At 45.3% G+C, this 20,892-nt stretch overlaps 1 protein-coding gene across 2 annotated transcripts in view; it reads left to right on the plus strand.

The window, feature by feature from the left end:
- The first annotated feature begins 13,268 nt into the window (after positions 1-13,268).
- The window catches only part of CDH13 (cadherin 13), a 981,274-nt gene continuing 973,650 nt past the window's right edge, over positions 13,269-20,892 (plus strand). Inside the window, exon 1 of one of the 2 annotated variants that reach the window (XM_008689753.2) lies at positions 13,269-13,833. In XM_008689753.2, coding sequence (XP_008687975.1) covers positions 13,789-13,833 — 45 coding nt within the window. In that variant the 5' untranslated portion in view covers positions 13,269-13,788. The remainder of the gene's footprint in view (positions 13,834-20,892) is intronic. The other variant, XM_008689752.2, reaches the window with a different exon arrangement.

The following is a 20,892-nucleotide window of genomic DNA, read 5'->3' on the forward strand; positions in this document are numbered from 1 at the left end:
CCCAGGTACTGGTCTCAGCTTGACCAGGTGCCTTCCCCCAGTTGTGTCCCCTAAACACACTTGTCTTTGTCTATAAAAGGAAAAAAGCCTGCAAGAGACCCTTATAAAACACCAGTTGAAAAACAAGGCAAAGTCTGCCTGGCTATGAGATTGCAAGCTTATATTTACAGCAATATTTGTGAAGATTGTTTGGTCCTGTGTATTTCCAAGCTGTGCTGGTCCTTATTGCACTGTCATGCACATGCCACCTTTATTGTTTTATTTGGCTTTCATGCCTGTGCATATCTGCCCATTTCTTTTAGCCTTTGTTCACTAATCCAACTGTCCCTTGATTCTCCAAGCCATTATTGAATTAAGCACCTATTTGAAACTGCCTGGCAGAGTCCAGTGGTGAAGAGCTTAGGGTCAAACAGTCCTGAATTCAAATCCCATCTCAGGTCCTCTCATTATTTTTATAGTCAATTTTTTTATCTGAAAAATGGGGATAGTGGCAGGATGGGGCTCTAACCCCTTTTAGCTCTCTTCATGCACCTTTGTGCTTGGCCCTAGTGGGGAGGGGACTTTTTACCCAGTACCCCATCCAGTTATGGAGTGACAGGGGTCAACAACTGTGAGAGGACATTGGTTAGTTTGCAGGTGTCCCACTCTTGAGGTAGAGATCTAATGGCAGGACAGCTTTGCTGGATGTAGGGCAGGGAGGAGGTTGGACCACCAGTAACTGGATGAAGGTGGAAGCCTGGGAGGAAAGACTAGGAGGAGGGCAAAGGAGAAAGGGAGCAGAAGCAAGACAAGGGGACTTCCAAACATGCACCGAAATGAGTCTAGACCAGCTAAGCTAGCCTGTACTGAGGCTACTGCGTAACTTGGTTGGGTAAGGGAATAACTTCAGGAACCCGACTGCTTGGGGTCAAGTCCTGACTCTGCTTCTTCTTAGCCATGGAACCTTAGGCAAGGCATCTGATCTCTCTCTGCCTCATTGTCTCATCTAAGGCAAGATTCTAAGAGGACTTATCTCCTAGGGTGGCTGGGAGGATTTAATGAGTGTATACAGGCAAAATGCTTAGAATGCTGACCAACACAGAATAATCATGAAATAAATGTTAGCAATTATGGAATTGTAAGTCTCTTCCTGTGTGTTCTTTCTTCCTTTCGTGCCTGTGTTTCACCAGAATCCTTGCCACCATCTTATTCACATTTTTGATTTGTTTTTCATTGCCCCCTCTACCCCGCCCCACTAAAACAAGGATTTTTGTCTGTTTTGTTCACTACTGTATTCCTGGTTCTATTTTCTGGAAGTGCTTGGCACAGGAAAGGGACACAATCAATATTTCTTTAATGATTGAGTGAATGAACAGAAAAATGAAAGAATGAATGAGTTATTATCCTGTGTACTCTAATTGTATTCTTGATTAGCTCTGAGTGATAATGGGCTGGCCGCCCAACCTTTCAGATATTCTGAGAATTGTGATGGTATTTCGTGACGATAATAATGATAACCACTTTCTGAGGATTGAGGAGCATAATATCTGTAAGATAACTAGGTTAAGTACCCTATTATGTTACCCGTCAGTGACATCATTGCTTTTTATGGTGCACCCCCTTATCCAAGACACAAGCCCACCAGAGTTTCTGCCCACAGTGAAGAATCTACGACTGATGTAACTGAGAGATGGGGGGATCCAACCGAGTCTATACAATCTAGTGTTTTGAATATCTTGAGGGCAATGAAGTCATGTGGCCATGCCCTAGGGCCATAGCTCCCTGGCGTTGGCTCTTGGGAGTCAGTCAGTGAGAATTTTACCGTCTTGTGACAGGCTACCACTGCTCATATACTCTCAATCTTAGATGGGACAGAATTGGCTGAAACCAAAATATTTGGAAACTTTAATTCAGTGAAAACTGTGCAGGTGCCCAGTTCTGCCACCCGGGGCTGTTTCCAAACCCTTGACGATCATTCTCTTTCCTTCTTAAACTGCTGGGTGGTATGTGGGGCCCTTCAGTTCTGGCTGATTCCACAGAATATGAGGATTGGAAGATATCCATGGATCATTAATCTTATCCACTCATAACAGAGGCCAGTATGTATTTTGTATGAGTCAATTCATTTAATTTGTATAGCAATCTATGATGTAGAAACTATCAGCAACACTTTACTGAGAGGGCATCTGAGACTTGGAGAGGAGTGATCAGTTCTAAAAGGTTAGGGGCAGGATCTGTCTTTCTGTTAACATACAAAGAGAGATAGTATGGTAAGTTCGTCAAGAGTTTCTTTTTTTTAAAAGATTTTATTTATTTATTTGAGAGGGAGTAAGCGAGAGAGAGAGCACAAGTGGGGTGGGAGGGGCAGAGGGAGAGTAAGAAACAGACTCCCCTCTGAACAGGGAACCTGATGCCAAGCTCAATCCCAGGACCCTGAGATCATGACCTGAGCCAAAGGCAGACGGTTAGCAGACTGTGCCATGCAGGTGCCCCATGGTCACAAGTTTCTGTTATATAGTTGAGAGGTCTGGATTCAAGCCCTTTCTCTACTTGTATTCCTTAGATGACTCATTTTAAAGTGGGACTAGAAATAGAACCCTGTTAAAATTGTCATAAATATTAAACAATTTGACACATATAAGTATGTAAACCAGTAAGTTATCAGTATTATCAATGACAGCTATTACTTAATTATAACAAATATTTAAGTAATAAAATATATTTCAAAGAAATAGTAACAATAAAATAGCAAATTAAAAAATAATAAGACAGTTCTCAATTAACGTTAGTTATTATTTCTGTAATTATTCCCACCACGCAGCTCAAGGCTTGGCAGATGGCAAGTGCTCAATGGTGATGGGTTAAGGAGCTTGCCTAAGCCTGTTCTAGTAAGTGACAGAGTGGAACTGAAGCCTAGGTTTTCTGACTCCAAAGGTTGTGCTTATTAACAAGAAAGGAAACCGAGGCTTGGAGAATACTGATTTGTTCTCAATTATGGCACAAGTAGGGTGTGGAGATGGCCTAGGACTCAGGTGCTTGGACTCCTGGGCCAGCTTTCTTCTCTTTCACCCCAGGACAGGTCATCAGTAAAAGGGGATGATCAGGTTTCATATGGAGCTGGTTAGGATTCAATGAGAAGAATTTGGAAAAGTTGCTGGCACTTAATAAACATCACAGCGCTCATGATTATTTATCATGCATGTACATATCAATGCATAGATGTTATTTTGAAGTCCTATGCATGCTTGGCACTGGAATTATTGAGGATGTAGATGAGAATAAGACTTGGTTCCTTACCTCAAGCAGCTGATAGTTCAGTGAGGGACTCAAGGAAGTGAATAATGAATGTTCTAAGTGCAATTAACCTAGCCTGGGTGGATTGAGGCAACTTCCTGGAGGAAGTGACATTTGAGGTGGTTGGTCCTTAACGATGAGCTGTGGCTCGCCAAGTGAACATAAGCCTTTGTGAGAGAAATCCAGGAAAGCAGCATGTGCACAGGTCCTATGGAATGAAGTAGCCTTACATGAGGTGGAACGAATGGTAGAATATTCCGTATGGTTAGTATCTGAGCTTTGTTGACAAAGATAAAGCAGAGCAGCTGTGTAGAATCTCTATGTGTGGCATTGAATGCCAAGTTAGGGATTTGGACTTTAGCTTAGAGGCAATGGGGAGCCATTGAAGTTTGTGTGACAGAACAAAGGCAAGACACAAACTTGCTGTTATTAACTGCTGAGTAAAATAATGCCTACATCATAGTAGACACTTGATACTTATTACCTGAACTACAAATTGTTCTGGAAAGAATATGGAAGTCAGACTGGGGAGTTGGAAGACACTGGCAATCTAGAGATCAAGTGCTTAGCTTGATTCCACTATATCTTGCTGCTTGTTATCAAAACAGTGGCTGAATGAATGAATGAAGAAATAGTTGTCCTACTCTATTTTCTTTGTTAAAAGAGGAACAGTTTATGGATATGGAAGTCATGTTAGCTGAGAGCAATAAAATAGGTAAGTCCAGAAATAACCATTTGGCCCCCGAAGAATAATAACTGGTCATGAATATCTTTGGGGAGTACACAGAGACCTGTCTCTTCACCCATAAGGCTCCATGACAAGCAACAAGAATTCTTTGTCTTCTCTCTTGACATTCTGTGGTCTTCAGAGTCTCCTGGGGACAAAAAGTGAATCAATAGATTCATTACATGGACAAGAACCTGGCAGTTTGAAAAGGCTTTAGATGAATTCCTGAAGTGTCAAGTAAGAGAAAATATGTTGAAAATGCTCTACCATGTCTTGCTCAGGTGTGCCCTGGCTCACCTGTGCCTCTCCCTATTCACCTTGGGAAAACCACATCCTTAGTTCACCCAGAGCACAGCCACAGCCCATATGATCTTGGTCTTGGCAAAAAGTATAGACTGTAGTGTACGTGGCTCACCCAGAGGGCCCATGGACCCTCGGTCTTGTTTTATACAACACAAGGTGTTAAGTGTGCACACTTAATCTTGGTTGTATTTTTGCACAATGGTTCCCTGTTAGTGTCTTGCCATCATTAGCCATCAGATCACTACCTGGTATTCCTCATGAGATTAATGCATCTAGAGAGCCATCAGTCCATCTCCTCTCATTGGCCATAAGATCATCTATTCATGCATTTCTTTTAAAAAATAGAATATAGAGTCCCTGTTATGGATTGGGCATGGTTCTAGGTCCTGGAGTTCGATGGCCAATAAACAGACATTTAGTTGCCATCATGAAACTCATATTCTAGTGAGGGAAATGAACATAGAAAGGAACAAACAGTAAATAAAATAGTGACGATGATAGAAAATACCATGAAGGAAGCAAATAAGGAAATGAGCTAATGAAGGATGAGCTAGTGAAGGATGGCTCTTCTTCTGAAGAGGTGACATATGAACAGATTCTGGGGGATGAGAATGATCGGGGAGTGGAGGAAAGAACGTTCCACATGGAGTTACTAGAATGTGCAAAGACCCAGGGTAGGGAAGAGCTTGGCATGTTTGGTGACTGAGAGAAAATCAGGGCACCGTGAGCAAGGGGGAGAGTGGAAATGGGATGAAGCTGGAGAGGGAGTCAGGAGATAGCTTTGCAAGGCCTCGTGGGCTGTGGTGAGTTTCCCTTTTCTGTCATGTTCCAGGAGAGAATTTTATGATTTAAGACATATTTGCTTTTGAGTTTCATACAACAGAAAGTGTAGAAATTAACATTTTGATGTGGAGTGTTGGGACTGAACAGAGACACTTGCAGGATAACACTTTGAGAACCACTGTCCCAGGAGATGGATGCTGATACAAGAAATATGTTGTTTGATAGTTTGTTTTGCTGCAGTAAATGTAAGTATGTATATATACAATGGAATATTACTCAGGCATCAGAAAGAACGATTACACAACATTTTAGCAACATGGACGGGACTGGAGGAGATTATGCTAAGTGAAATAAGTTAAGCAGAGGAAGACAATTATCATATGGTTTCACTCATTTATGGAACGTAAGAAATAGCAGGGAGATCGGTAGGAGAAGGAAGGGAAGAATGAAGGAGGGGTAAACAGAAGGGGGATTGAACCACGAGAGACTATGGATTCTGGGAAACAAACTGAGGGCTTCAGAGGGAAGGGGGGTGGGGGATTGGGATAGGCCAGTGATGGGTAGTAAGGAGGGCACGTATTGCATGGTGCACTGGGTGTTATACACAAACAATGAATCATGGAACACTACATCAAAAACTAATGATATACTGTATGGTGACTAACATAACATAATAAAAATTATTTTAAAAAATGTAAGTATGACAGACACCAGGTGTGCAGGGCTAAGCAGGACCTCTTCTATGCACCTGTGCTCTTTTATTGATACATCCCACTCATACCTATTGAATGTCTACTTGGTGCCAGGCAATGTGTGGTAAAGGGGTATCCCAAGGGGAGAAAAGACAGACGTCTTTCCTGACCTCATGGAAATAGCACACGTGCTGTTTTAATTCTGTAAAAGCTGAGCTTAAGAAACAAAAGATTCTTGGATTTGCCTTTTCTGGCTCTCATTTGGTTAAATTCTGGCAGCTGTCACACATTCAGAATCATTAAAATGTAGTTTTCTGTGCTTAACTTGCTTCCATAGATTAACTTTCCCAAACTCATTATAGTGGCCCTGACCTTGGACTATTCAAAAAGACTATAGAAACTATTAACTGGGTGGGTTGCTTTTTATAGGAGCAGGACAATTTTATCTACTAGAGGCATTGGCAGATTTGGATTACATTGTAAATAAATTTATCCAGTACAAACATTCATGGATCTGCCTTGCATTGTAAATAAATTTTCCCAAGTAATTGTTAAGTGATGGCCTCACAATTATGCTAGCATAAGAAAAACAACCAGAGAAAGATTCAGTAGCTTTGCAATAATTATTCTAAAAGGAGCCTAGGGATTTGCAAGGAGACAGCAAACTTGGATTAGGTAGGTGTAAGGAGAGGACTGTTTGGTGAGTTGAGTAATTGTTAAAGGCTTGGATTTGTGGTAAATGTTAAATGTTGGTCACGCCCATGTAAATGTCTATGCTAGATTTATGTATTCAGCTTTCAGCCTGTTCCCTGAGTTATACGTAGTCCTAAGAAGGGGGTGCATTTATGTATCAGTCAGCTATTTCTGGCTAACAAACAATCACAACAATGTCCGTGGCACAACAGTAAGCATTATTTCCTATGGAGCCATAGGTTGGCTGGGGTTTGGCTAGCGTAAGGCAAGATTTTGTTTCTCACTGCAGATTTGTGGATGGATGGGGATGGCTCAGTCTCATGTTTCTCATCCTTCTAGTACCAGTTGGATAGTAAAGACATGATCTTTTCATGGAGATGGCAGAGGTGTAAGAGAGCAAACCTTGTAAGATCGGCATGCTGTCACTCCCACCTCATTCTGTGAGCCAAAACAAGCCATATGGTGAAGCCCAAAGTCAAAGATGAGGAAGTTCACTCCACCATTAGTGAAGTAGGAGTAGATGCAGGGAGGGGTGAATAATTAGAGCCCAAAGTTAATCTCCTGTAATCTAATAAGCATGTTTCCTTCATCTGTTATAAGATGTATAAACTTATGTGCCAGAGACTGCTAGGCAATGGGAGAGATTACCATGAAATAGACCTCATTGCTCACTGGCTAGAAATCCAAACAAGAGTTTCTTGCTCTGGTTATATTTTTTATGGTCTGTACAATAGTCTTCTAAGAACTCTCTCTTCCTTAGTGATGGCCTTCAATGTAATCCATCCTCCAATGTGGCCAGAGTGATCTTCCTAAAATGTCAACGAGATATTGAACCTTTCCTGTTTAAGTAGTTTGGATGATTCCCCTTTGTCCATAGGATAAAGTTCAACCTATAGATGTGGACATTTAAGTTGATCCTAATCAGGACCCCCAAACTGCCCAGAATTGTCTTCTGCCTTCTGTCTGGTCACTAGCCCCTCCTCCCAGGGTCTTCTCTTCCTCATTTCCCCTTTGCTATAGCTCCAGTGTTCCCTGGTTGGGACAATAGATAGGCAGGGGCTGGGGGTTGGTGGCCATGGTGTCATTGAAAGAGATCTTACTAAAAGTACACCACGTATTATCTGTCAACTATAAATAATGTCCCTCCCCCTGCTGTGCATGCATGTGTGTGTATGTGCATGCATGTGCATGCACGTGCACACGGCCACACACACACACAGGCACTGCCATTTGCAACTACGCCTAGATGGGATTGTAAAGAATAAACTTCAAATTCAGTTAGAAGTAGGTGTTGAATTTCAGGTGCCTTTTGTTACTATTTATATTTAGTTTCTTATCAACAGATAGAAAAATACAACTTCTATCAAGTAAAGATCCATGATGGCTTTTGACATACAATGGAAACCAACGGCACTGGAACCCTTACCTCTTTCTAAACCCTTCTGATCCCCCATAGCTCTGGCTACCTTGACTCTCAGCACCTTGGGTAGCAGACTGTAATAAAATGAGGTCTCTCTCTCTGTGAGTCACATTTTCTGAAGTACACAAACAATGCCTTTTTATTTCTTTCTCTGTTGCCTAGCTCAGTGGCTAATAAGCAATAGCATTTATGAATGAATGAATGAATGAATGAATATATGTAAGTGAGTATTGGAGAATTCTCTACAGTGGTGATTCTTAACTATGCAGATAAAGAGCTTGTGATACACAGATAGTTAGACCTCACCCCTGAGTTTCTGAATCAGTAGGTCTGGGGGGAGACCTGAGAATTTTAATTTTTAAGCAAGTTGCCAGGTGTGCTGATGCTACTGGTCCAGGGAGCACACTTTGAAAACCACTGTTCTACCAGATTAATGCTGAGAGGATTCTCTATGTAGAAATAACCCCAGTCACTAATTTTGGGTAAGGGAGACACCTAGAGGGGGGTTTTAATGGCTACTAGTTCACAGGATAAAATTGGTGTCTGAATGCCCAATTTTGCTACTAAGGAGGGATTGAAATCCTAAAGACAGTGAGGCCATTGAACTGAGATGGCCTACAAGTCACTCCAGATTTTATCTCTGTGCGAGTGTGGAAGTCATGATGGTATTGATTGTATTCACAGAGGACACTGTATTAATGCAGTATCCCCAAAGCCAAAAGAGTATTTCCTGTCTTATTCTTAGATGTCTGTGCTCTTCATACATTGCGGAAATTCAGAAGGATGTCACACCCTAAGTATTCTTCACCAAAGATCTCAAAGTACCAACACGCTCACAGTAGCTTCTGTGGAATGTTCCTTACTTTGTCTAATTCTGGTCTAGACTATCGTAAGGAGACCTTGCCTTGTTGTAGGATGAATTAGATGGCCACATGGGATTGGAGACTGTTAAGGTCATAGGATACTTTCCATGTGGGAGGTTTGAGCTGTCACCATTAGGAAGTATCTCTAGTAGGGCAGTATATGTGGGGGCAGTTTTCACATGAGTATCACACATTTTTCAGTACAGAAGCCACTTAATTTATATGCTCAGCAAAAGTCATTTGGACACCTACTGTATGCCAGTGTCCTAGAAGCTGAGCACACAGAAGCAGAAAGAGAGACATGGGACTTAACATTTCAGAGACATAGACAGATAACAAGTGAACAAATCAATTATTGGTTAGCTTTTGCTATATCACAAGTCACCTCCAAATTTAGAGCAATTATTTATTTTTAGTTCACATACTTATGGGTCAGATGATCTGGGTGGGGGCTCTGCTGGGCTTACCTAAGCACCACTGGGTTCACGGGGGTGCTTGTCTCTCCTCCTACAACCAATGAGCTCACCCATGAATGTTCCTTTGAAGGCATTTGTAGAGGTCCCAGCGAGAGCAAGCTGAAACACACAGGCCTATTGGGGCCTGGCTTTATAACTGCTCCCCCTCATCACTTCTGCCTCATTCCATTGGCCACATCAAGTTCATGGGGCCAAACCCAAAGTCAAGGAGTAAAAGGTGGAGATGCAGGTTGGAGGGAAAAATGGAGCAATAATGCAAGTGACCACTTATAGTATAAGATTAAGTAACATAAGGGGCCATGAAGAAACAAAACAGCTTTGTGGCTCAAGAACAATCAAGGATGCTACTTTTGGGTGGCCAGGTATTGTGGAATGGTGTATTGTCATAATCTTGGCTGTTTTTTAGCAGGCTATCCCACTGGGAGGGGTGTAGCTTCAGCATTGTGCTATGTACATAATGCTGTATGGTGTGGGCTTCCCTCCTCGCTGTCGTACTATATCTCAGTTATCAAGGGCAGCTTCTGGCATACCTGATAACTGCTGGGTCTCATAAGGGCATCTATCTGGTTTATCACTGCAAATGCCTCATTACAAAAGCACTTTCAAAGGGTACCACAATTTGCGTAAATTATCTCTGCTGGAAGATATGGCAGGTACCCCCTTGCTATGCACACACATCCATGTGTTTATACACATAATACTCAACCACTGCACACATGCACATGGCCTCCTTCACACAGCCAGAAATGATGTCTTCATCCATGTCAAATGAGAGGCTACAGTCTCGATCCCTGGCACTTCAGGATACAGCCACTGAATGTTGGATGACTTCATCAGCCCCAAAAGCCAGGGTCATGTGCCTGGGGTGTGTGAACATAGAATGTGTCCAAAGGCAGACCCAGGTTCTGGGCAAAAGCAGCCAGAGGCTTGGTGGGGGGCTGGAATGAGGGGAGGTAAAGCAGGGGCCATTAGGAGGTGGTTTCCAGCTTTAGTGCTCACTTGCCACCATCAATCCATCCATCAGCCAAAAGACTCCCATTAGGGAGTTGAAGGGAAAACAATGCAAAACAAACAAAAAATGGATTTCTTTTTTAGGGGCCTTTTATCATTGGAGTGAAATGATTTTTCTTCTGTCTTTATTGAACAAAACCTGATATCCTGTGTTTGGTGAAATGCATGTTCTCTGAGAGCAGAGGGGAGTAGGGGATTGAAGGGGGAAAGTAGCATCCATTTTTATATCCACCCTTGGAGTACTATTGTATTATCATTCCCATTTTCTTGATGAATAAACTGAGCTTTGGGGAGTAAAAGCAACTTGCCCAATGTAAGTAGAGTCTGGAGACCCCAACTAAGTCTCATTTTGCAGACAAATCTTTGCCGCCTTCCTAGCCTTCAAGGGTTTCTAAAGGTGAGCCTTAAGGCCTAAGAAGACTCTTGATCCAAACTGTGGGGATGGAAGTGTGGGGGGGGAGGTGGGTGGAGGGGAGGATGGGAGAGGCCCTTTGGGCATGCTCACTTGGGCTCAGGTGTGGTTGGCTGGAGCCAGTCTGCCTCGACGAATACTTGTGCAGGTTCTGGCTGGAGACAGAGTCAGCAGATTTTTGCAAATCTGCACTTACCTTTACTGGTACCATGAGGGGCATGTGGTCATCTGCAGTCTGGGAATCACAGCCTCCCATTATCTGTTGTGGGTCAGTACTTTCATTTTGTATGTAGATGATGAAGCTGAGGTCAGACTGGAATATTGCCCGTGGCCAAACCAAGCAGCCTCACAAGAGATTATTCCCTCCTTGGGAGGAACAGCCAACAGCTGGCCTACTAGAGACACAGAGGCACAACCCCTGACTCCATTAGGGTCATCTCGGAATGGAAGGCCTCTCTTGCCTCAGACCTCGCCTGGGATTGACTGAGGCCTCTACTGCCACTGTAATCTTCTCCCCTGCCAATCTTGTTTCCCTTCCTCTTGCAGTTTTTGCTCCTGAGAACACTCCTGAGTAGGCCACCTCCACAAATTTCCATCTCAGCCCCTAGTCTAGGGAAACCAACCTGTCTCACACTGGCCATTAAATGCTCCAGCCTTGAAGTGACACCTGTCACTTTCGCTCACAGCTTATTGGCTGTAACTAGTCACACAGCCCCATGCTGACCACAAGGGGGCTGGCAAGTACAACCCTGCATGTGCCAGGAAGGGAGAAAATTGGACCTACATGGTGAGCAGCAGTAAGGCTGATGGGATGCAGTGACCACAGAAAGGGCCTGCCAAACTATAAAATCCATAATACTGTTTCACACTTTGGACAAGTGCAGCCTTGAACATCCCACCCTAAGGACTGCTTCCTCAACCGAGTGGCTGCTTGTAAAAACATGGCTGGGTGATTTCTGCTGTCTTTATCCCTTCTAGTGGTTTATCATCTCCCAAGCTATCCTCTGCTCTCTGTCTGCCCTTGTGTCTGCTGAATCCGCAGGCTTAGGTCAGCTGGCCCCTGACTGACAAGATGACTTCTGCTGTGGAATGGAGAAAAATCGGGATATTTCAGGATGCCTTGATTTGAAGCCTGCCTAATTCCAATATCCCATTTTACTCTTCTTGGTAGGCAGCGTGGGTATAGGTCTCCACACACATGAGTTCCAAGTGGGGACAGTCATATCTATCAAACACCGTGACTGCCCTGCTCAAAGGTTCAGGGCCAGTGCCTACTTAGGCAAGAGGATGGAAAGTTGAAGAGACTAGAAGAAGCAGCAACATCCACCTTTTCTGGGCTTTTCTGGAAGACTTTTGGCCAACATTGCCATCTGTTGGACCAGCATTGGCTAATGCAGCTGGGAGGTCAGATGGCATTGCAACTTCATCCGTGACCTTGGGACCACATGAGGTGATATCGGGACTAAAAGCTGGCAATGAAGGAAATTTAAGAGGTGCATCGGTTTACATTTATTGAATGGTTATTTTGTCACTTAATCCTCACCACAACCTTATAAGTTCAGTATGATTTATATTCTCATTTAGTGAACAAACATAGGCACAGAGAGTCTGAGTAATTTACTTGTCTGTGACAGAGCTGGGGGTTAAGCTTAGGCAACGTGGCTCCAGACTTTGTGCCACCCACCCTCTGCCACTTTGATTAGGTCTAGACGCCTATTTAACACACGCTAATGACTGTCTCCATGTTCTAGGCCCTTTGCCAGATGCTGGGAATACAGCCGAATCTACTGGATCTCAGCGTGGTCCATTGCTCAGTGTCCTGCTATATTAGATGTCATATAATACATGTATTCTAGTATTCAGCTCGAGGGGTAAATTTTGTCAGTAGATAAGTGTATATTTTTCTATAACAAGACCTATATAATTTACATGTTTCTCTTATTGCTTTGGCCACCAGGAAGCTCAGATCCAAATCAGAACAAAGATATTAGAGTTTAGGTTTAGCATTTCAGTTTTCTGAATTTTTCCTCCCAGCCTAGATTTTTTTTTAAATTTTGGCTTCATCACTTCTGCACAAATGTCCTTTATTTTAAAATACCTTAAATCCTTTTTAGAAGAAGGCTGCGTGGAAATGACAAAGTGAGATCTTTACTGCATATTCTTAGATTCCTACTGGGAAAGGTAGACCTATATATGCCTCTTACCCTCATTCTTATTGCACCCCCACTTATAAAACTCCTTGAGCAGTGGCTATGACTATTCTCAGTCCCTGGGGATTGGTAGGAGCTTCTGAAAAATCACATCCATATAGAAAAAAAAAGTTTCCTTAAATCATGGCTCTAAATTTGGTGCCAGATGCACATTTGTGGAATAGGCGGCCAGTCAGACTCTCACCTGAGCAGTTAATAAAATCTATTGCCCCTTGATGGATTTTTTTCTGCAAGTGAGAATTGATCTGTCGTCTTTGTGATTTGTGAGATGGCTAGGAAACACCAAACACCATCATGACTTTGGCCACATTAGGAAGGAAAAAAAAAAAAAAGGAAGAAAGAAAGAAAGAAAGAAAGAAAGAAAGAAAGAAAGAAAGAAAGAAAGAAAGAAAGAAAAAGAGAAAAAAAAAATCCACCACCAAGTCTCTCCAGGCGTGGAAAGGGCTGGAACTGCTGGGTTCATTTTATTTGATTTATTGGAATTAGAGTGGATCTTATTAACATTTTAATAAAGAGAATCTTTTTGCACCGGGCTGGAAGTGTTCACCAGTCCCCGGTGCAATTCCATTCCCTGCAAAAGTGGAATCGGCTGGCGTTGCCCAGCGTGCTTTGTGAGGCTGGGCCCCAACAGTCCAAAAAAGCAAAGGGGCTGCCTCCTCCGAGGGGCTCCCTCTGTGCGAGGTGCTCGCCCTGTATCTGCCATGCAAAACGAGGGAGCTTTATGAAGGAATCCGTCTTGTAAAGCCATTGGTCCTGGTCATCAGCCTCTACCCAATGCTTTCGTGATGCTGCCGCTGATCTATTTGGGAAGTTGGCTGGCTGGTGAGGCAGAGCCTCTCCTCAAAGCCTGGCTCCCACGGAAAATATGCTCAGTGCAGCCAAGTGCATGAATGAAAACGCCGCCGGGCGCTTCTAGTCGGGCAAAATGCAGCCGAGAACTCCGCTCCTTCTGTGCGTTCTCCTGTCCCAGGTAAGGAAGAGGGGCTGCGGGGCGCACCTCGCGCCCGGTTTCTGCATTCAGATCGCCTGGCGCGGGCTGGGCGAGGGGTCTTTCGGGGGTCGGGGGACTCTGGGGCGCGGCGGCAAGAAAGCCTGGGGCTCAAAGGGAGGTCATTCACAGCCCCGGAGATGCTGGGGGGGTGGTCCTGCTTTCCCACTCCAGGTTGCCTCGGTGTGTGTGTGTACACACATTTGCGGGAGGAGGCGAGAGCTCCCGAGTCCCCCCCCCCTTTTTTTTTTGCAAGCAGGGGCGACATTCTCGCCTACATCAAGTGGGGTAACTTTGATTCGCCTCCTCCGGAGGCTCATGCATTGGAGAAAGACTCAGTTGGAGGCGACTCCAAGGAGTCGTGGTTTCCCCCAGCGCAGCGCCGAGCAGGGAAGCGCGGCTCGGGTCCGGATTGCGGGCTGCTGGGCTGGAGAGGCCGGCCTGGCATCGCCGACTTCCCGGGGCGCCCGGGCCCCCTCGCCCAGCCCCGCGGCTCTCTGGAAGGCGCCTCCCTCCCGCCTGCCTAGCGCTGCAGCCCGGCTGCTGCTGTCGCTCAAAGGCGCGGGCTCTGGCCGCGCCCGCATCGGGATTCTTTTCCTCCAGACCTCGGGCCTGGAGCGCATCCCCCCGCCAAACCCACCCCCCGCCAAGACGTAGGCCCCAGCCCCCCGCGCCCCCTTTGTCCAGCCAGCTGGAGCTCCGGCTTGGAGCCCCGACTGCCGCCTCTGCTGTCTTCCCCTGCGAGCGTGGAGCGCAGAGAAAAGTTCAAGCCTTGCCCACCAGGGCTGCAGCTGCCTGTTAACCCTCAGAGCGCTGAGACACGAGGGAAGGGTCTGTGACCCAGGAGAGGATGGGGGGCGGGGTGCGATGGATACTTGGTTTTTGGGCAACCACCTCTGTATCTCAAAGATCTCTGGAAGTTTGTGTGCAGGAAAGCAGTACTCCCGGGAGGCCAGACTGGAGGCGCTGGCAGCTGAGGGGCACGCCCAGCCCTGCCTTGGGGCCTGTGGTTTCTGAGAGCAATGTGACCCAGTCCCCCAAGGCCTCCCGTGAAGCCTATGGGACTCCGGGTGAGCTGGCAGCCTACAAGTGGGTGGGTAAGATCAAGGCAGGGCCAGATAGAGAGGAGGGAAGGAGACAGGAAGTGCCTTTGGGTGCTAGGAATGGGTGTTGAGTTCCTGGCCAGGACTCCTGAGTGCCAGGGGAACAGGCACACGTGTGAGTGTGGTGGTTGGGGGGGGGGGGGGGGGGGGGAGGGGTGTTGTGAGGCAGCTAGGATCCCAGGCAAGGGCTGGCTGGTATGTGGAGCCTTCTAAGGGAGGCTACTGCTAGATCAATGTTGGGGTTAGACTTTGGAATTGAGCCAGTGTCCCAGGAAGGAGCACAGTGACCATGGAAATGCTGTGAAGTGGGGGTTAGAGGGTGAATGCTAGTGCCTGGGGGCAGGGTAAGGTGCCGGCTGCTGAGCCCCTCCCCCACTTAGGATTTCTGTCTTCCCTGGATACACAGCCCCCATTCAGGACTGCGCAGTTATACTCCTCTAACACCAGAGCTTTGCTGGCTGCTTCTCTGGGGGGGTCCCTGTAACCTTAAATCCTGCCACAAATCCTATATCTGCCCGTGAACCTGTTTTCCAGACTTCCTGGAGTCTGACCGTCCCTGAGGCTATGTGTGTGTGTGTGTGTGTGTGTGTGTATATATATATATATATATCCCCATTTAGTAGGGTGGTTCAGAATGTGCCTCTGATTCAGACAGATCCTCTCTGCCATATGCTGGTGGTACCACCCTGGGCAAGTTGTTTAATATCGCTGAGCTTTCTGATTCTCCACTGTAAAATAATCTTATCACCTTCCTGGGATTCAACAGGATGTCCTAGGTAATGCATTTACCAGGAGGCCTGGCACACTAAGAACCGTTAGTGTGTGGGAGCACTTACCACAGCCTTTCCCCAGGACTTTAGAGTCCTTTTCTCTCTCAGCATGCTTGGACCTCAGTTAGGATTCCAGGGCTTGCCCAAAGTTATGCCTCCCTTTGAGCAAGGCAGACCACATGGTAGCACCCAGCAATCCCTGTGCACTAGGAGCTTCTCACGTGATACTTTTGGTAAAGCAACTGGTGTGTCTTCTCTCGCTGGGCCCAGATGGCACAGGTGGGTCTGAAGGCTGTCAGCTCACTCAGTTCCTTAGCATGGGGAAGCAGAGGTTTTCCCGGGAACTGAATTGCCTGCTCTCTGAGGCTTGTTTCTCTCTTAGATTGTGATGCATAATCAGAGCAGATGTCCACATTAGGACACTAGTTGATATCCTGTTTGCAACAGCACCTTGCAGAGAAATCATTCTGGTGCAATTCACTTAATCGGCAAGAGGTTCAAGTGCACAGCTCTGTGTGCCATAGTGAAAAGTGGGGAAAGTCTTGGAACCTTTGAGTCAACAAGCAAAAACAAAACTTTCTCGAGGCAGAGAGAAAACAGAAGAAAGGGAAAAACAATGTAATAAAGTGAATTAGTCACTTGGTCCTAAGTGGTGTTCAGGCAAGCATGTATGTGTTTTTCCACTGCAGTTGTAATACCCTGGGTCCGGCTTTGGAAGCCATCAATCTCTGTACGTTTATTGGCTGGTTGCTGTTTTAGGCATTTTGGAAGGGGGAAGAAGAATTCTAAGTAACAATGGCTGGAAGCTGGCAAAGTCAAGGAGCAGTCACCTCTCTTCTCCCCTGGGGTGTTTTGGGAAGGGCTGTCCCAGAAGTGGCCTCTGGCATTTAGCTATGATAAATAATGAATGTGGAACAGATCAAGGAGCCCTGACATAGAAATTACACTGTAAGTATGATTCCCACTCCTCCAACCCCCATTTGGGTATCACTTGCAACTAGCCAAAAGTTCTAACAATGAATGAGTAATCCCCCAAGAATTAGAATTTTAGGGAGTGGTTCAGGTTTGGAGAGCAGTCACTTGGGAGTGACCAAAAATGTTCCACAGAATTCTGAGATGTTGATTTAAAATGGGGGAGTTCTTTTTTGGAGTCAGAATCTTGATTTTCAGGATTTTAAATGAGAATCAGTGTTTTTAGTACCCCTGAAGCATCATTTATTATATGTTAAGGGCAGTGTTTATTTGCAGAACTGTTCTGATAAGGAGAAAAGACTATGGGAGTGGCAGAGAGCATCCCCTGCCCTCGGATGGCCTCAACATGTGACAGCCCATAAGATTTCAAAAGCACTGGGGAAACAGAGACATAAGTTGTGAAAAGAATCAAAGTGGTAGAGTTCACATGTCTGAACAATTTTTTTTTTTAGCAAGTCCCCAGAGAGATTTAATAAACTGCAAGGCTGAATATGTGATCTGGAGTTTATGTAATGCCACAGTCTATATTAAAAGCCCAACAGTCATCTTAGCTAATCTCTTCTGCTCTGCCTCCCTCCCTTCTCTCCTTTTCTATCTTTAGCCCTTGGGTTTTCCATTAAATAAAATCTATTTCCTTCTAGAAGTATCTCCTATGCATTATAGTGGAATTGCCCAGCAAACCAATGTACCCAGTAACTGCAGTATATAAAGTACCAGCATTTGCATGTGTGCACTGAATCTCAGTTTGAGGTTCACTCTTTAGGTAAAAGTGCAGCTTGGTTTTTGGGAATATCCTTCCTTCTTTCCCTGCTTCCAAAAAGACAGTTGCTTGGAGAGTCCAGTTAATTTCTATTAGGTGAAGGGAAGGAAAATGACAAGCCATGGATTCAGTGACAGTCACATCATCTACATAGCCACAGTATTTCCTATTTCTTTGTGCCTGTGTATGTCCATCTCTGTGTGTTTTGATCTTGTTTTAATACCTGTCGAAAAATTTCTCCAGAAGAGGGCTCCATTCACAGCATTACAAAATTCTGAATCTACAGCTTATATATTTTAAAGAACTTCAGTGTAGTAGCTCCATCAAAACCCAACTATTCTCCTTATTCCCAATTATTTGTTACAGGCTCCCCCAATGAGAAGTCCTGCCATTTTGCACTGAGTATCTTTCCTCTTTTCTTTCCCCCTTTATTCCCTATTGTAGTTGGTTCCTTTCTGTTTTATTCTGCAACTATGTATCCCCTCTGAGTAATAGAGCAGGGAACGTTTGAAAGACCTTTGTAGACAATGCCCTATGAAATGTGGGGAAGTTCTGAAATTTCCTGGCATTTGATTTTGTTTGGACCTGGTTTTACTCTTCAGGCAGCCAAAAGGCAGGCACAGCTCGCCTGTGAAAGGAGATAATCTTCCCCATTAGGTAACTACCCAGAAGAATGACTCATGAACCAGATTTGCTCACCCTCCAGCGCCAGTTGAAAAGGAGAGGGAAATATGTCTGTCATCCAATTACAATAATCAGTTGGGCAGAATCAAATCAAGTGACCAGTTTTGGCATTGTTTCCACTTAGCTGTGGGCAAGGTGCCCACATGCCTCAGAGAATCTGACCCTCTCGAAGGATACTGCCAATACAATCCCCTGCAGCCTGTCTCCTCTGTAGCTACCTAGGGATCCCAGGCCTGACTCCCCCTCCCTGAGCAGACAGCGCAAATGATGATGGGCTGGACTGTAGGATCCCCTTCCTTAGGCACTAAGTAGTGGCTTTATGCTAGGGTTAGGGTAGAAAGCAATTTCTTTCTCTACAGAGAGAAGCAGCTAAGGGCAGGCTTGGGAGGAGAAGAAATGACATTTCCAACTTGAAACACAGACTGAGCCAGGGCTCATGTTAGTCAATGGGTCACCCTTTGGCTTAGCAGGTTGAACCTTGAGATATCTGCTTGGTGCTGAAGCTCATCCATCCCGATTCTGCAACTCTGGCTTCTGGGCAAAGCTGGTAAAGTAGCAGCCACAGGCCAAATGGAGCTCACGGATGTATCTTGTTTGTCTAGATGTTTTGAAAAGTGGGAAATTGTAAATTAAAAAAACCCAGGTTTCTCGGATTTCTTTAAATGTCAGAAGGCCAGGCAATCCTAGAGCTTCATTCCCATTTGGCCACATTTCACTAGAGCCAAGTTACTACTGCCCCCTTTAGGAAGGACATGCTTCTGTAATTTGCCACAGTCCTCACTTCTCATCCAGCCAGTTGTACATATTTCTACCCACTGGCCCAGTGGCCATTTGTGTTGGGAACTTCTGCTTTCACAAATTTTGAGGCTTAATCAAATTGATACAGTCAGGTTTTCGTGATGGGCTACTTGAAAAGGAAGGGGCAAGCCTCTTTCTGATCACTGTGATTGAACTAGATTGAGACTTGCTTTGGAAGAACGTGATCAAGGGGATCCACACCTCTGTCCCGAGAACATTACTACCATCAGTGCCATTGTGTGACTAGAGGTCCCAGAGCATTGGGACACTCATGTCATTGTTCCATGAGTAATAGTTACACCCAGAGAAGTGACACACTGCAGCTTTGAGTAAACCAATGTGGGTACACGAGAGTGTTGGTACATCCAAAACATTGCAGTCGAGGGGCTCTGGGAGTACTGGATATTAGGTAGGGCCCAGTACACTGTGCCTAGTGTTATACCAAGAGCATCAGTACCCTTGGAGTACAGTAACAGTGGCGTTGTCATTCCCACAGTGTTGCTCACCCGCGATGTGAGTGTCATCAGAACCTCACAATAACTTCTTGAACTCAGCCCTGCAGGGGACTCCAGGAGCACTGAGTTAGCTCTCAGAGCATTTCTAACTTCAGGGTAATGTTAGCTCTGTAGGTTTGTTGCTTAGACCACTTTTATACATGAGACAGTGTCACCTCTACCACCAGTTGGAATTTGCGTGATGTTCTTATAACTGCTTTTCGCAGTTAACACCCAACATAGTCTTCACGTAGTGTTAATGCTAGAATTAATGTCATCTGCCTCCATAAATACTAGATTAATCTGTCCACCCATCCCTTACCAATAGGTAAGCCTCTGATAACTTGTTTTCCATAGCCTCAGATCCCAAAGATCAGCGTAAATATAATCACACACACACCAAAAAAACAAACAAAAACATAATTGTTTTTCCTTTGTCACTTGCCAACAGAAGTCAAATTCCTGAAAATTAGCATTAGCAATAGGCACGTTTTGACATGTCATGTCTCATTTCAAAGGCCCCAGCAAGCGTCACCCAATCTGTTACAGAAGCACAAAGCCCCTGTGTCTCCCAGCTGAGTGTAGTCCGGGCTGGGGTGGAGGGCAGCAGCTGCTCAGCTGAGAGCAGCCCTGCCACATGCCTGGGCAGGGCCAGGAAATGAGCTCAGCCTCTGGAGGAGCCTGGGGACCCTGCAAGGAATGTGGCAGCCTCCATGCCTGCCTTATGCGGCCTCCAGGCTAGTCTCTTTCCTCTGGGGGTGGCAGGGAACTGCTTTTCCGTGTGCTGCAGGAGATGGTGCCTGCAAAAAATGCCTGAAGCTTGAGCTTCTGTGGTCGTCTCCCTGTCCACTGGTGTAGGGCCTGCAGAAAGTGGCTGGACCCTGGCAACAGGACCCGGAGCTGTCTCAGGCCACATAGGCTCTGCCTTCAACTGCTGTAAGCTGTGGGGCATCTGGGATCATCTAACTCAGGGGTTGCAAACTGTGGCCTATGGGCCAATTCTTGCCTGCAGCCTGTTTTTATAAATAGTTTTATTGGACTATAGCCATGCCCATTCATTTATATAATTGTCTGTGGCTGAGCTTGTGCTATAACAACAGGGTTGATACCATACGGCCCACAAAGCCTAAAATATTTACTATTTGGCCCTTTTCAAAAAAACTTAGCAGGCTCCTGCTCTGACTCAGAATTACAGCCAGAGGGCCGGCAGGAAATCTTCCCAAAGGGCAGGGAGGCATTAGGGATTCAGTCATTAGGGACTGTACCTCCTAAGCCCCAAGGACTCAAGTAACTTAACTTCAGGGAGATTTAGCTGGAAGTAAGTGGACTCTCATTATCTGTGATGTCCACGGAGGACCTACTATGTGCTCAGGTTACAACTACTAGTGAGGCCGACCCAGTCTCTGTTCTCTTGGGGTTCAGACCCTGAGAGACCCCCTGGCAGGGGAGATCACTGTCAA

Source organism: Ursus maritimus, unplaced genomic scaffold (genome assembly GCF_017311325.1).
Source record: "Ursus maritimus isolate PB19 unplaced genomic scaffold, ASM1731132v1 scaffold_19, whole genome shotgun sequence".
In the NCBI taxonomy this organism is placed as follows: Eukaryota; Metazoa; Chordata; class Mammalia; order Carnivora; family Ursidae; genus Ursus; species Ursus maritimus.